The sequence below is a fragment of the Halichoerus grypus genome, chromosome 3 (assembly GCF_964656455.1).
Source record: "Halichoerus grypus chromosome 3, mHalGry1.hap1.1, whole genome shotgun sequence".
In the NCBI taxonomy this organism is placed as follows: Eukaryota; Metazoa; Chordata; class Mammalia; order Carnivora; family Phocidae; genus Halichoerus; species Halichoerus grypus.
In genome coordinates this window covers 124,298,454-124,313,472 of record NC_135714.1, presented here as the reverse complement: position 1 = coordinate 124,313,472, position 15,019 = coordinate 124,298,454, and the positions used below count along the sequence as shown (strand labels likewise).

The 15,019-nt window shown below is 43.4% G+C and overlaps 1 protein-coding gene across 6 annotated transcripts in view; it reads left to right on the top strand.

Annotated features, from left to right (window-relative positions):
• ZNF827 (zinc finger protein 827) overlaps nucleotides 1-15,019 on the top strand; it is a 166,628-nt gene that overhangs the window by 44,890 nt on the left and 106,719 nt on the right. For all 6 annotated transcript variants that reach the window (XM_036077784.2, XM_078069288.1, XM_036077792.2 and 3 more), the window contains exon 4: nucleotides 1,475-1,955. In XM_036077784.2, the coding sequence (XP_035933677.1) occupies nucleotides 1,475-1,955 (481 nt within the window). The remainder of the gene's footprint in view (nucleotides 1-1,474; nucleotides 1,956-15,019) is intronic.

The following is a 15,019-nucleotide window of genomic DNA, read 5'->3' as shown; positions in this document are numbered from 1 at the left end:
CTCCCGACCTGGCAGAGGGGAAGCCTTTTAATGAGCAAGGCCTTGCTGCAACTGAATTGAAATTTATATGGTTATTTCTGAGAAATGCATGCTTTGGGGGACCCAGAATCTCTTCAGCTGTTTTTTTCAAAAAGCCACAGTGGGGTGCTGTAGCGACAGGATCTCACCATTAACTTTTAATTTCTTTGCTTTTGTTGGTCACTCAACATTATTTAAAAGTATGTTTTGGCTGGTGAATAATGCTTTTGGATTGCATTCAGAATGCGTAAACAGCTGTAGTAAAACTTGCTCTCTTGGAAAGGAAGCCTACACAGAGCGGCCAGGTGGTGCAGTGAATTAACGAACTAGCCTTTAACCTTCGTTAGACCTGGGTTCAAATCCCGCTTAGGTCACCCCTGGAAGATGAGGTGTCAGTTCTGTTTTGGTTTTGAATCCCAGTCACTTGCTTGTCCAGATCCCACAGCTCCCCGAATCATTTGGCCCAAATCTACACAATTGGCAGTTTCTACGCAAGGGAGGGGCAGTCCTGAAATAGCAGGGTGTAGCAGGTCAGCACTGAAGTACATTGGCAGAGCTCAATGGGGAAGTTACGAGCTGACGAGCACCTGCCAGCTCGAAGCCTGGCTCAGTCTAGTGATTGATTTCCTCACTTTTTCAAGCACTACATTTGGTAGGGACAGGAAGAAAAAAGCTTCTTCCAATTTTTTACAGGTACTGTGCCTGCAAGACTGGAACTGGATTTAAAAGTCTGCACTCTTTCATTGCAGACAGCAGAATCTGGAGCCCGATAGAACCACATTTGGAAACATTGGTTTCATCTTGCCGAGAATACTTGGTGGGGATCAGACCTTGGTTTTTCTCACACTCTACTTTGCGTGCTTCGTATGTGATTTTGCTCAAGCCACTTACTCTGGGGTCTCAGTCTCCCTGTCTATGAAACGGGAATACCCCGGAGACCTCATTTTCCACAATTCTTAATTACCTAGAGAAGCGTTTTGAAAATTGAAATTACCATTTGCAAAACAGAACTAATTCTCTGAGTGACAATAATCGGGTATGTGCAACTTATTATTATTGTGAGAGGAATTACTTGACAGGTTGCCTCTTTTGACCCCCAACTGGTAATTATGTAAGTTCGCACTGTGTTGGGTTTATATTTTCTCTGAAGACCCACCAAGATGAGATGACTAGAATATTAGGAGGATTCACCTGAAAACAGCCTCCATTGGCAGACAGCATCCTCCGTTGTGAGTGTGGCTCTATTCATGGGCTCTTAAGCTACGTGGATCCGCATTATGTTTAGGGACGGACCTCATTAGCTGGAGCACGGTAACGAAATGCTGCTCTGGTGATTCTGTTTCCTGGGCCAGCCCTTGGTACTGTGAGGAAATGGTTGATGAGTAGTCTGGATATACAACAAGGCATTTTCCGTAAGCACATGGTGGAGAGCTCATTCTTCTTGCTTCTTCGTCAGGTTCATCAGCACCAGGACCGGGGAGAGACCTTTCAGTGCCAGCTATGCCCTTTCACTTCCTCACGCCACTTCAGCCTGAAACTCCACATGCGTTGCCATCAGCATTTCCTGAGGACAGAAGCCAAGGTGAAGGAGGAGATCCCAGACCCAGATGTCAAGGGATCTCCCCACCTCAGTGACAGTGCCTGCCTGGGGCAGCAAAGGGAAGGAGGAGGGACAGAGCTAGTGGGGACCATGATGACGTCCAACACTCCAGAGAGGACTAGCCAGGGTGGGGCTGGCGTCTCGCCTTTGCTGGTGAAGGAGGAACCCAAGGAAGATAACGGCCTGCCAACCTCCTTTACTCTGAATGCTGCCGACAGGCCGGCCAACCACACAAAGCTGAAAGACCCCTCCGAGTATGTGGCCAACAGTGCGTCAGCATTGTTCAGCCAGGACATCTCTGTTAAGATGGCGTCTGATTTTCTCATGAAGCTGTCAGGTACTTCAATAGGGTTGTATTCTCTCTCTCTTTCTCTCTTTCTCTACCAGGATTCTCATCTGTAAAATGAGCTGGTAGTACTAGATGATTTCAAGGTCCCTTTAAATTCTAATCGTTTGCACTTTCATAAATTCTCTCCTTGACTTTTTCTTCCCCCCCCCCCCCAGTCCTTTGGAAGTAGACATTGCTGTGGTTTGGGTCTAGAAACAACAGGGCTTGTTGATTTCCTTCCGGTTTTTCCCCTTTATGGGTTCTTGTTGTGGGGGACAGGTCACATGGTCAGCCAAGTTGGTGATAGTTCTTTGTGTGACCTTGGGCCATATTTAACTCGTCTCTGCATTTGGTTCTTTTAAAGTGCTCATACGGAACGTCTCATTTTGCATTATGCAAGTTTTTTATTGCCTTAGTTTGAAAGAGTTTTAAAAGACATATATACAGAGACTACTGTTAGGAATTATAGTTTTAAAATTTGTGCAAATGAAAGATTATCTTTACATTATTTTTTCCACTAGAAAAATTTTTATTGTAATAAAATATGCCTAACATGAAATTTACCATTTTAACCATTTTTAAGTAGACAGTTCTTTGGCATTAAGTACATTCCTATTGTGTAACCATTACCACCATCAATCTCCAGAACCTTTTTGTCATCCCAAACCGAACCTCATACCCATTAAACAATAATTCCCCATTCCGCTCTCCCCACAGCCCCTGGTAACCACTAGTCTACTTTCTGCTTCTATGAATTTAACTATTTTAGGTGCCTCATGTAAAGTGAAATTTAAAAAAACGAACAAACAACTTTTTAAAAAAATATTCTTTCCCAACTACCCCACTGCCTTTTGGAAAGAAGATGAAATATGTTATAAAAATTTATTATTAATTGACCTCATGTTCATCATCAGATTACACATGGTGTTTCTTTGTGTTTTTTGTCCTTTATTTTTCCCCCAATTTCTCTGATTAAGTTGTGGAGTTGAATAGGGGGTGTGGCAATCTTGAGGGAGCACTTTTTCCTGACTGTTTGGGAATGATAAAACATGACGTGGGATTGTGCTGCTACATGTTACATTTTTAAAAGTATGATTTTAAATTGTAAAAGAGATGCGGTGGGTGGGGAAAGGTCGGCTGAGAGTTGGTTCTGTCTTTCAGTGAAGATGGCAGTCCCCACGATGATTTCCAAATGCCATTTCAGCTCTTTGGAGATTGACAATACCCTTTTAAATGGAGAATAATTGGTCACCGCCTTCCTTTAAATGGACTGTGAGTCGCATTTCACTAAATGTCATTGCCAGGTGAATTAGAGGTTCAGCTTCACTCGCTTGGAAGTCCCTTTGCTCAGTGACACTTCAGTCAGGTCTCTTGGAATGTCCCCAGCACCCTAGATCTTTGCCCCTCAGGAGCACACAACACTAGTTGGAAGAAATGAGGAAAGGTAGGGGACAGGAAATGAGGCGTCAGAAATGACCCGGGGAGTCAACTGGGGCAGGGAATGTTACAGCCAGGAGCTCCAACCCGCCAACCCACAGCGTGAGTGCAGAGTCCTCCGCTGGAAATGGTCAGATCACAGGAAGCCAAGTGGATCTGCCTGTGGCCTTGAAGAACATGGGAGGGTGGCTCTCTCCTCTCCTCCTCTCCGCCCCTCCGCCTACCTTCTCCCACCCCAATCTAGGGGAAAATGTGCTTGTAGAGTCTTCGAGTTTTATATTTAAGCATTTTTTGAAAATGTGGGGAAATGCATGATTCTAGTTTTCCTTTTGCTGCTGATCCTTTAGGCTTCACCTCCGGCAGGGGAGGGGGCGTGCAGGGTGTGCGTCTCTGGTTTTTCCTGGGTGGTCTCTCTCACCAGTATTATAGCAAAAAGGGCTCCTTTTCTGGGCTCTTCTAGTGCACTCCCAAGGGAGGGAATGCAAATGGCGTATTCAACTGGTGTGGTTTAAACATGGGATGTTTCCTTACTTAACAGACCGGGGGAGACTAAGTGGGGGGGGAGGGGCGGTTAGTAGCTCTTAGTATGGGGTTACTCCCTTTACTCCAGGACTGTAAGAAATTTTTAAATCTGGAGGAAGGGGAGAGAGGATGAAGGAAGGATTGGTCTTCGGATAAGACACTTGGTGTATGATACACTACTCCTGCTGGGCTCAGGCTGTAATTAGCTCCCGACCCAGTCTCAGGGAGCATAAGATAAGGCCTGCTGAGAGCCCGCACTGCAAACAGGAGAGACTCAAGAGAAGCCAGTCGGGTAGGTTGGGGTGAAAGACTGCACCAAAGCCTCACACTGTGATCTGTTTTCTCAGTTATCGATGGGACTTGTTTACAGTTTGGCAGTGGGAGTATTTACTGACTGATCAATTGGCATAAGAAAACAGATAACAAATGCACACTATTTATGCAAAAGGCCCATGCAGCTATTTTCTGGTGGCTTACTAGAGGTCCTGAAACCTGACTTGTATGCACTGTTACCTAGCAACCTGTTACAAAGTCACCAGGGAGTGAGATGCATCGGTAATTTTTTTTGTGTGTGCATATTTGGATGTAAATGTAAACTTGGTGACTGTGGAGGTGCAGCCCACAGGAGGAGAAGATATGTTAAAAGGAAAGGAATACATTTTCTGGAGGAATTTTTTTTTTCTTTAATTTCCACCAACTCTCTGGTTGGTTGGGCCTTATCATTTATAGCTGCTATCACTGGGGTGCTCTATGTGGCCGTGTCTGTGAATATGATCCTGGGACCCAAAGGCCAGATCCCAGGGAGCTGGGGCTGAGTTTCTAGCTCCTGCCATCCTCAGCTGTAGTACAGTATGTGCTTAGTATCAGGCCTTGTCCCTCGGCGTCATAACGGCGCCATTGTTCTTGCAATGAATTTTTGAGCTGGGCTCTGTGCGTGCACCTGCTGGGACCGTAGGGTGCAGCTGTTTGGGGGCACCAAGTCTGCGAATCTCTGTGCCAGCCACATGACTGCAGAATTGGAGCACAGTGACAGATTCAAGCGTGCACATACCTACTTGTTTCCCAAAGAGAGAGACGGAAAACACTTGATTCTTTCTTGCTTGGTTATTAAGGGAAGTCTTTCTTGCTCCTTTGACTAAAACTAAGCATCAGGATGACTTCATGGAACCCAGTGGGATTAAAAAATCGCCGGTAGAATGCTGTTTTCAACAGACTCTAAATCCTTCTCCCCCCCCCCCCCACTCCCCCACCTCCATTTTAAGGTTTTTCCCAGTCTGTGTGATTGTGAAATCAAACCCCTTCTCCAATCTATCAACTATTCCTCTGCTGAGCCCACACTTAACATTCTGTAGTCCTTCAAGATTAATGTTGCTCCCTGAGAACCGAGGCTCCCAGGCTCAGCACCGGAGCTGATTCAGGGAAGAGGATGAGGAAGCCCGGGCTGCTGGCTTTCTGGGCTGATGGAAAAAATAATTTTGTAAACTTCGCTCAGGGTTTCAGCCTTGGAGGCAGGCCGTGGAGGGCTGCAGCCCTGTGTATTTGCATATTTCTTTCTTGGGAGCCAGAAGACCCGGGCGGATGGTGGAATGCCAGAGCAGGTGATCCAGTGGTCACATGACCGGGGCATGGGGGTGGGGGAGGCACTCACTCAACCGTGGAGCACCTAAGTTCCTGCTGCTTCTGAGCCTTCTCTCCCTTAACTAGCACCAAGTGTAAATTCAGCGGCACATTATACTTACCTGGGGAGTTCCTTAAAAATGCCAAGGGCCCAGCCCCATTCCCAGAAGTGAGGATTTCATTGGTCTAGGAAAGGACCTAGTGCCTAGTGATTGGCATTTTCTTTAAAATCCTCAATGATTCTCATATGCAGCTGGGACTGAGGCCCACTGATGTGGAATACGCACTTGGTACCTGATACAGTTTTTTCAGTACAGCTGTGGTGTTGTGGTGTTTTTGGGTTTTGTTTTTGTTTTTTCAGTACAGCTCTCCTTCCTCACTTTCTATTTCAGACCATGAAAAGGGGCCTAGTGGGTGGTGTGAGATGAGTCTGAGGCATTCACCATAGGTCAAGGTTGACATGAATAAGAGGCCTGGTTGAGTCATGGCCACTGAGCCCCTTGTTTTTCCTTGTGGGGCCTCATGACAGGAGAATTAGAAGAAGCATCTTAGTGTGTTCTCCCGTTAGAACCAGAAAGTCTCAAGACTCATCTAGAGCATCAAGGGGCTGGGAGTGTCATCATCAGATGCCTGACTAAAAGTTGCTTGCAACGGCCTTTACATCATCTCTCTTCCTCAAAGCTACACTTTTCAAGATAGAAAATTTAATTCTAACTCTCCACATTGTAACCAAGCAGTTGACAGAAAGTTGGCGCCGTTGTAGGCTGGGAATATCTTTTTGTCCCTGGTTTTCCAAAATAAAAGATACAAGTCATTTCAACTATTTTTAATATGGAAGCTGGCAAAAAAAAAAAAAAATTTCATACTGTCTCCCACATTATATTAATTTTGTAAAATGAAGTCCAAAATAATTTTAACTAGAAGAGATGGCATTTTTAAAGCAGTGACTTACAAATGGGTACAGGCCGAACCGTTTCTGATTTATTAGGAGCTCTGCCGTAACATAGCAGTGGCTTTCTTGGACCAAGACAGGTGAGTTGGGGACCGTGTTTGTGTGCTGTCTTGCAGTTCCCTGTGGGCCTTTGTTCTTCTGCTTCCATCTATTTCACACAGTTTTCTGCATCTGCAGTTACAAATATAGTTAGTCTGTAAATGGCAGCTGCCCTATCCGGTGAAGCCTTTGTTTGGCCGCTGGAGAAGGAGGGATAAGATGCGCTGTAAACCAGGTAGCCCTTATTGCCTGGGGGCTGGGGCTCTGATTGGCTTTCAGTACAACATATTTCCACATGAGCCTTCTTGTAAGTAAATGCCAGCCAGTCATGCCGTAAGACTCCCATACCAGTAGCCAGGGGCTCCCACTTCCCTTCCCTAAATGTGCCGTCCCCAGTGGTTTTATTTTTAACAACCTTCCTTTACGCCTTCAGTTGGCCCTTCTATTTTATTTTATTTTTACTTTTTTTTTAAACATTTTATTTTATTTTTTTAAGTAATCTCTACACCCAACATGGGCCTCGAACTTACCACCCCGAGATCAAGAGTCGCACACTCCACTGACTGAACCAGCCACGTGCCCGTCTTTTTAACCCTGCCCTGCTTTTCTCATGATGGGCACGCACTGATCACGTGACTGGAATTCCTGGTATTGGAAGCAGCATTTAGGGCCTTATCCATGCAGGCAAGCCTGAATGCCCTTTTGAAATCCTGGATTTTATTGACCCCAGTGGCGATTCACAGGAGAGGGAGAGTGTGACTCCTGTTTTTCAATGACTTGCTACTCCCTGAGACAAGGACTGATCTGAGTCACAAAAGGAGCAGGACAATGGGGCCTGGGGGTGTACACCCCTGTACTGAAACTTCTGGGGACACTTGGTGACATCTACTCATTGTTGATTATTTTTCCTTAACAATCACTCATATGGATATAGTGCTTACTCTGTGTCACCTAACTCACTTGAACTTCATAACAACTCTATATAGGTACATAGTATTAGGATTCCCAGTTTACAGATGAAAACCGAGAAACAGGGGTTAAGAGACTTGCCCAAGTTTGTGCTGCTAGTAAGTGGCGGAACTGGGATTCTAATCCAGGGGGCCTGGTTCCAACATTCCCTCCTCCCCCAGGCTGCCTGTACCCCAGATCACAAAATAAGGAGGCAGCGCGACTGAACTTGGCTCTGTTCTTTGCCCTGGTGTGCTGGTGCGGAGTTAAGAGTCCCCAGCATGGAGCCTTTCTCTGAATGCTGTATGTTAGACACCATTGAAAGTTGCATTAATTCTTTTAGGCTTTTCAGGAATTACTTAGCGCAAATAGTAATAACAGTAAGGCCAACTAATAGTTCCGTAGGGCTTTACAGCGTATGGCGTATTTCCAAATACATTGCCTCATGACAAGCATGTAGACAAAGACCAAGACTCAACGAGATTAGCTGTAAAAAGGTCATGACTGGAATTCAGATCTTTTTTCCTCGCTGTGTTGGATAGAGTATACCTCGTTCTAGAATTGCGCTGAGAATAATTTTTTATCTTGACAGATCCCTGGGAAGATTTATCAGAGTCTATGTTTCTGCCAACCTGAATGCAGGTCATTTCCTTCCTTCCCTCATTAGTATATTTTCTTCTCCTTATTGCTGTTTGTTACTACTGTTACCACTTACTAATCAGATGTGTCTATAGCAAGCTGGGCGCTGTGCCCACAGCTTCATGTAATTTCTCATTTAACCCTCTTAAAAGCCCTAAGGGGTCACTAATATTAAACCTATTTTACAGATGAGGAAGTTGAGGCTTCAAAGGTTTTAGCTGCAAGGGAGAGAGCAAAGATTCCTCTCTGCCGAGCTGCGCAGCCTTGGCTCATGACCACTTAATTAGCGATTACTTAATTTTTTTTTCTCAGTTGAGCGAACTGTCTTTTGACCTCTGTCTGCTTCACTGTTTATTTTCCTTGGCTTCAAACCATGGCATCATTTCTAATGCATGCTAATTCGGTCACTAATCTGGTTAAATTTTTTGTGTCTTGAAAATATATCTATAATCCAGCCCTCCGATGCAGCCTCTCCTGGCCATCAGCTCACACCTAGACAGCTTGCCTCTTTAGCTCCCTCCCTGGTGCCTTCTCCACCCCAGCGTCCCCCTCCAGGCCCTCCAACGCATTCTAACGGACTCTTCTTGATACCTCTTGTATCAGGCTCTGCCCCTGCCTGGCTCCTTTCTCCAGAGGAACCGTAGCCTCACTGCTCTCCAGAAAAATATTGACCGTCTTCACCAGCTCAAACCTACACCCTCTCATCGCTGTTTCTTTGCCTTCACTCATGTTGTTCCAGGGGTCTGGTCATTTGAACTGTGGAGTTCCATGCAGCTTCCTCTTGTTAGGTAAAATGGGAAATCAGAACTTTTCAAAAAAGAGTAATAATGTTCTTAAAACTAAATGAACTGTTTTAAGGCTCCTGTGACCCAGAAGTGGTTCTGTATCTTTGTAGGGAATTTCTAGCAATGTTGGGGCCCATTCCTGTGATACCCTCTCCTACTGTTTGGCCCATGCAAATGCTGGTCATCCTTCGAAGAATATTTTGGTTCCCACTTCTTCAGTAAAACCTTTTCCTGTTATTCTGGTCTTTACTGACAACCCTCTCACCCCCTGTGAATTCCAGTGATATTTAGAGTCTTTATCACCCAGGCTGGGTGGTTGTATTATTGCATAGTTCATTCTATTGCTTGTGTATGATTAGTCAGGTCTCTTGAGCTATTTCAGGTTGCTATGGTGTGTATGGCGGGGGGGGGGGGGGGGGGCAGATAATGTTTCTTTTGTAACATCTTTATCTTTACCATCTACAGTGCATTCCACGATGGATTATAAAAAAGATAAGCCGTTAGTCATATTCTGGAAGTCCGGTTTTCTGAGGTTGTGATATTGCTTCACTTAAAATTTGCAAGCAGCTCCTTAGTGGTATAAGAAAGAAGATGAAGCAGAGTGGTGGTCTGTGGAAAGTAAGCAGGCTGTTCAAAGGGTGCCTTGATGGCAGAGTCCCTTGATGTCTTCTCATGTCCCATGTTCCAAGCCCTCAGCTTGGAGGGCCTAGTCTAGAAACTGGTGTCTGTCACACTGTTAGTTAAGTAACAAACCACTCCACAGTTTAGCAGCTCAAAATAATAGCCATTGATTGAGCTTATGAATTTGTGGACTGGCATTTTGGGCCAAGAAGCATAGGGTGCTTCTTTGGGTCTCTCCAGGCATAAATCTCAAATCCGTTTCGACATGGGCTAGGGGCAGACTGGTCTAGGATAGCCTCAGCTAGGGATGGCTTCTCCCTGTTCTCCATGGTCTCTCATCTTCAGTGGGCTAGCCCAGGCTCGTTCACATGACAGCCCGGCAGGGTTCCAAAGGAGAGAGCAGAAGCGCACAAGGCCTCTGGAGGCTAGACTGAGAACTGGCCCAACATCATTTCCACCACCCTCTATGGACCAAAGCAAGCCACAACTCCAGCCAAGATTCAGGGAGTGGGAAAATGTACTCCACCTCTTGATGGGAGGAGCTGGGAAGTCACATTACAAAGGGGTGGGGCTTCAGGGAGGGGAATTGTTATGGCTCTTTTTTTTTTTAAGTAAGCTCTATGCCCAATATGGGGCTTGAACTCACAACCCCAAGATCAAGAGTCGCATGCTCTACCGACTGAGCCAGCCAGGCGACCCCTGTTACAGCCATTTTATAGCCTACCACAGCTCAAGAGTTCTTCAGGCTCTCTGGGTGTTCCACAATGACAAAAATCATTTAAAAACTGATGTATAAACCAGAATGTCGGCATGGTAATTTAAAATGACAAGTGTAACAATCAAGAGGAGATGTCATTTGGGGCAGATGGTCACCAACTTCCCTGAAAAGTGTCGGAAATACATTATCCAATCTTTAGGTTTTCTTTTTTCTAGTCTCAAATCACTTCATGCTGTTCATACATACAAATCACTTCACTGCTGTTCATACATTTCATTCGTACGTGTTAATAGAATGAATTTAAAATACAGCTTTCTTTCGCATTTACTTATGACTTGATTGGTTTTCCAGGACTTGTCCTTCCTGCTTTTGACAAGGGAGATATCCTGTCTGTTAAGCGGATTGCTGCAGATAGTGACTTTTGCTCATTATGTGTTGATTTTGCTAGTTTAGTTCACGGAGGAAAGCCTTATTTATTTATTTTACAATTCTGGAGACACCGCTCATTGTTATTACCCTTGACCCTGCCCTGTTTTGTTTTCCCTTTGTCACTGTGTATAGTGTGATGGTAGCTGTCTTCGGGGACCTGTGTGGTCCCGATTGGAGGACATTGATACTGAAATGTGGCCAAGGATTAGCCCAGGTGGGGATTAATGAGAAATAGGAGATGGTTCAAACTTCACCAAACACTAATTATAAACTACTTAAGGCAAATTAAGTAGTGTACCTTATTAGAGAGCAAGATTTAAAAATTATTTAGCTAATGTTTTAAACATTCTATTTGAATATAATATGCTTAACATCTAAAAGCAATGCTCTACTCTAATTAACTATTATTTAATTACATCTTGGCTTTCCTTATAATTTAGAAGGCGATTTATGTTTTTTCTCACCTAAAGTGCATCAGGTTATCAGATAACCCCCGATCCTGCCAGATCATACATATTTACATAGACTTACAAGGGAACTTGCATAGTTATTTTGTCATATGGGGAGTTGAGCTCCGATTCCAGCTCCATCATCAATGAGCTGTGTGATTTTAAACAGGTCATATCATTCTCTGAGCCTGTGTTTACTTATCGTGAAATGAGAGAAGTAAAAACAATAATGGTTTTCACTTCGTTTTTTTAAACGATAAACTCATTTTTCCAAACAAAATCTTAAGTGCCGACTCAATATATAAAACACATAAAATGTGTAATTTTAATGGAACTTTGTTTTTTAAGTTCACGTTTATTGTATTTATTTATTCAAAAAATCCAGCAATCAGAGCAAAGTTGCTGTTTGATAAGCACAAAACATGGGATTAGCGTTATGATGGGGGGAGGTCGTATATAGCAGCATCAGCCTCTAGTATATTTCTAAATTTATTTTGCCGATTGCAGTTTCCAGAAATACCATTTATACGGGGATGTTGTAGCAAAGAAGAGTAGATTTGTAACAATTCACCTTGTAATCTCAAGATGCCTTTAATTAAATTTATTCAGCCGCTCGAAAGAAGAGCACAATAATGAAAAGTTTTTGCTTCAAAGTTGACAACATTTAGCAACTGCCCTCATTCCTTGTCATACGATCAGAAGCACACAAAACGAGCAATATGCAGTAAAGCCCCCCGTCATCCTATAGTAACTACTTCAGTATTGCTCCATTAACTGGTATTTGGAGATTTATTTACTCTCTCTAGTCTCAGATTCCTCAACTGCAAAATGGGGGTAAGAGTAGGGTTGTTGTGAGGATCAAATAAATTAATTCAAACAAATTAACACTTAGCATACTTCCTGGCCCCTGTTAAGTGCTTTATAAATGATAGACCCAGACAGAACTATATATCTGCATCTGTCTGCCGGTCTGTCCGCCATGATGAGAAGCTTCACCAAAGCAGATCCACTTGAACCCACCCTGACATTTAATGGAAGGTAGTGGTTCTCAACCACAGGTGTGCCTAGGACACCGCTGGCAGTGTCTAGAGAGAATTTTTGTTTTCATGATGGGGCAGTGCTGTTGGCAGCTAGTGGGGCGAGCCCAGGGATGCTGCTAAACATCCTGCGATGCACAGGACAGTCCTCCAAGGCCAATTATCCTGCCCAGAATGTCAGTGGTGCTGAGGTTGAGAAAGCCTGATTTAAGGCATGCACGTCGAGTCTGGTAGGACCACAACTGTATAGTTGTACATGGACACACGTGCACAGGCCTAAATTTTTTGAAAGATCAGTGAATAGCCAACCACCTCCTTATTAATGACATATTACTAGAATTCTAGCACTCCTGTGATAACAGGAGGAACTGCATTACAGGTGAAACCAACTGAATTAACTTGTCAACCCAAGTAAACGTTAGTGGTCTCCATTAGAGCACACATGAGGGTACATATTTTTAAATTAAATTTCGATTGCCTTAAATTATCTTAAAAACTTAAATTTGAAACAAAACATTTGTTGGGACCCGGGAAGCTTATCCTAGGATTTTTGGAAACACTGTTTGAGAACCACCCATCTGTGGCCCCTTCCAGGTCCAAGAGTCTTTGGCTCTGCTTTAGGGTGAGGTAGGAAATAACATTCTTAGTGGCCTACCTTTTTCATGTAGCATTTCAGCATTCACAAAATTGCTAGATTCTGAGCTGAAAGAGGTCTCTGTTTTATTAAATGTCAGGAAAGTGTCATCTTCCTTTACCAGAGGGAACGGACGGAACAGAGCAGAACAGCCACGGTGCGGCCCCTTCTTCCTCTTTCACCTTTTTAGTCAGATCTTCACAAAACTCCTTCCTACAGAAAAGGGACGTTTCTGCCCCTTACCTCCAGGTTATGTCCCACCTTTCCCTTTCTCACTAACAAAGGCTAGTTCACTCCATATCACTTATTTCCAAAGCCCATAGTCCAACTGCTTAGGGTAGCATCCCTCTCAAAGGCTCTTGGAGAGAAAGGAGAGAGGCTGGGTGCATTTGCAGCCAGAAACCCTGAAGTCTGTGTGATTGGGGAGGGGTTGGTCTTTTAACCTCTTGGGACCTTAGTTCCCTCACTCATAAAATGAAGATAGTAGTAATACCTATCTCCTGTGATCTATGGAAGGATCTATGTTAACTATGCAAATGCTAGGTGTGTGCATTATTTTTAAGGACGTTTATAGAATAGTCCTGGGGGGAGGGGGTACTTAAAAGGGATCTCAGCATGGACTGATGACACTTTGCTCTAAAGAGGGCTTTTTTTTTTTTTTTAGCAATTAATTAATCCTTCCTCATATTTAGAATTGGAAACTTGGAATCATTTTATCCCAGTGGCTTTCCCATTTGTTTCCCATACAAGCCTTTATCTTGCATCCTGTATAAATCCTCAAAAAGCTGATTTGTTTCCTTTAAATGGCAGCCCAGCTCCATTGAGTGTGTGAACTTACAGATATACATAATTTATAATCAAAGTGGCTCAGGTCCTAAAATGTTTGAAACAAACAGAGAAGGGGCCTCTTGATTAGTGGGGTTTCCTCCTTGCGTTAAAAGTGGAGTATCTGGAAACTTGAAAGATACATAAACAGAAGTCAAGGTAAGGGCTGGGAAAGTCTCTTACAAATGGAACTCCGTATGTGCACAGATCTTTGTGTTAGTAAGAATGAAGTAAAGACTAGGCTGTGCATTGTAATTGGTTCCTTTTTTCTTAGCAGTTTCCCCAAAGAAAAAAGAAAACATCTTTAATTCCACCTTTTTCTGTAGAAAGAGAATGGGTTTTTTAAAAGTAAGATAAAAAGGCAAACGTAAGATAACAAAAACTATGACAATTATTCAGTCATATTTATCTTAAAATATAGGCTTTATGCACTGTTTTTAGTATAAATATTTCTGGTATTTAGACCCAGAGTGTTTCGGAAATTAAAACTTGGGCAAACGAGTGTTTCCCACAGGTTTTTTTGTGATCTGTTATTAGCTATATTTACATTTCCCCAGCACATTAGTAGTTTTATGTCATTCTTGACATTGTCAGAATGAAAACCAGGTATGAAATGCCTGCAAATTTATAATCCAGCAACATGCTAGCTTGCTAGCTTGCCTCTTGTTTTTTTAAGTGTCTTATTGAAGTTCTGTTAAGTCTGGTTGTACTAACAATGCTAAATTTTTTTCTCAAATCTTATGTAACATTTATTGTGACGAATACTTCTAGAAGCTACTTATATCTTCAGAGAGCATCGGCTTAAGGTTGCTCTCTCTAGAAATTGGGATTTGCTTCTAGGGCTTCAATAGGTTATCTCTTTCCTAGCCTCACCTTAGAATTTTAAAAAGTTTTAAAATAAAAGATACAGAAGCATTTTAAAAAGTACATAACTTTCTATTATTCCTTCCCAAAGAATCAAAGTTTCAGGCTTAACAGAAAACACACCACTTAATTATTCTGTTGTGACTAACTAGGATGCTTTTGGAAGAGGGTTTTATAAAGGGTTCTGGAAGAAAGGCATAGGGCGAGAGAAGCTTTAGGAGGTGGCCAGCAACACCCCACCCCACCCCCCCGCACCCCCACCACCTCCAGGAAATGGTTGAAAGGGGAGAAGTGTGCTAAATAAACAAAGTCCTCTTAGGATCTACCTTCCTTGCTGAGGTCAGAATTACACGATGATTGCTCTAGAGACCATCATTATTCTCTTTGGTTCAAATTCTGATGGCACTGTCCCCAAAGGGCCAAATTTTATTTTATTTCATTTATTTTTAATTTTTTTTAAAGTAATCTCTGCGCCCAACGTGGGGCTCGAACTCATGACCCTGAGATCAATAGTCGCATGTTGTACCGACTGAGCTGGCCGGGCACCCTGAAGGGCC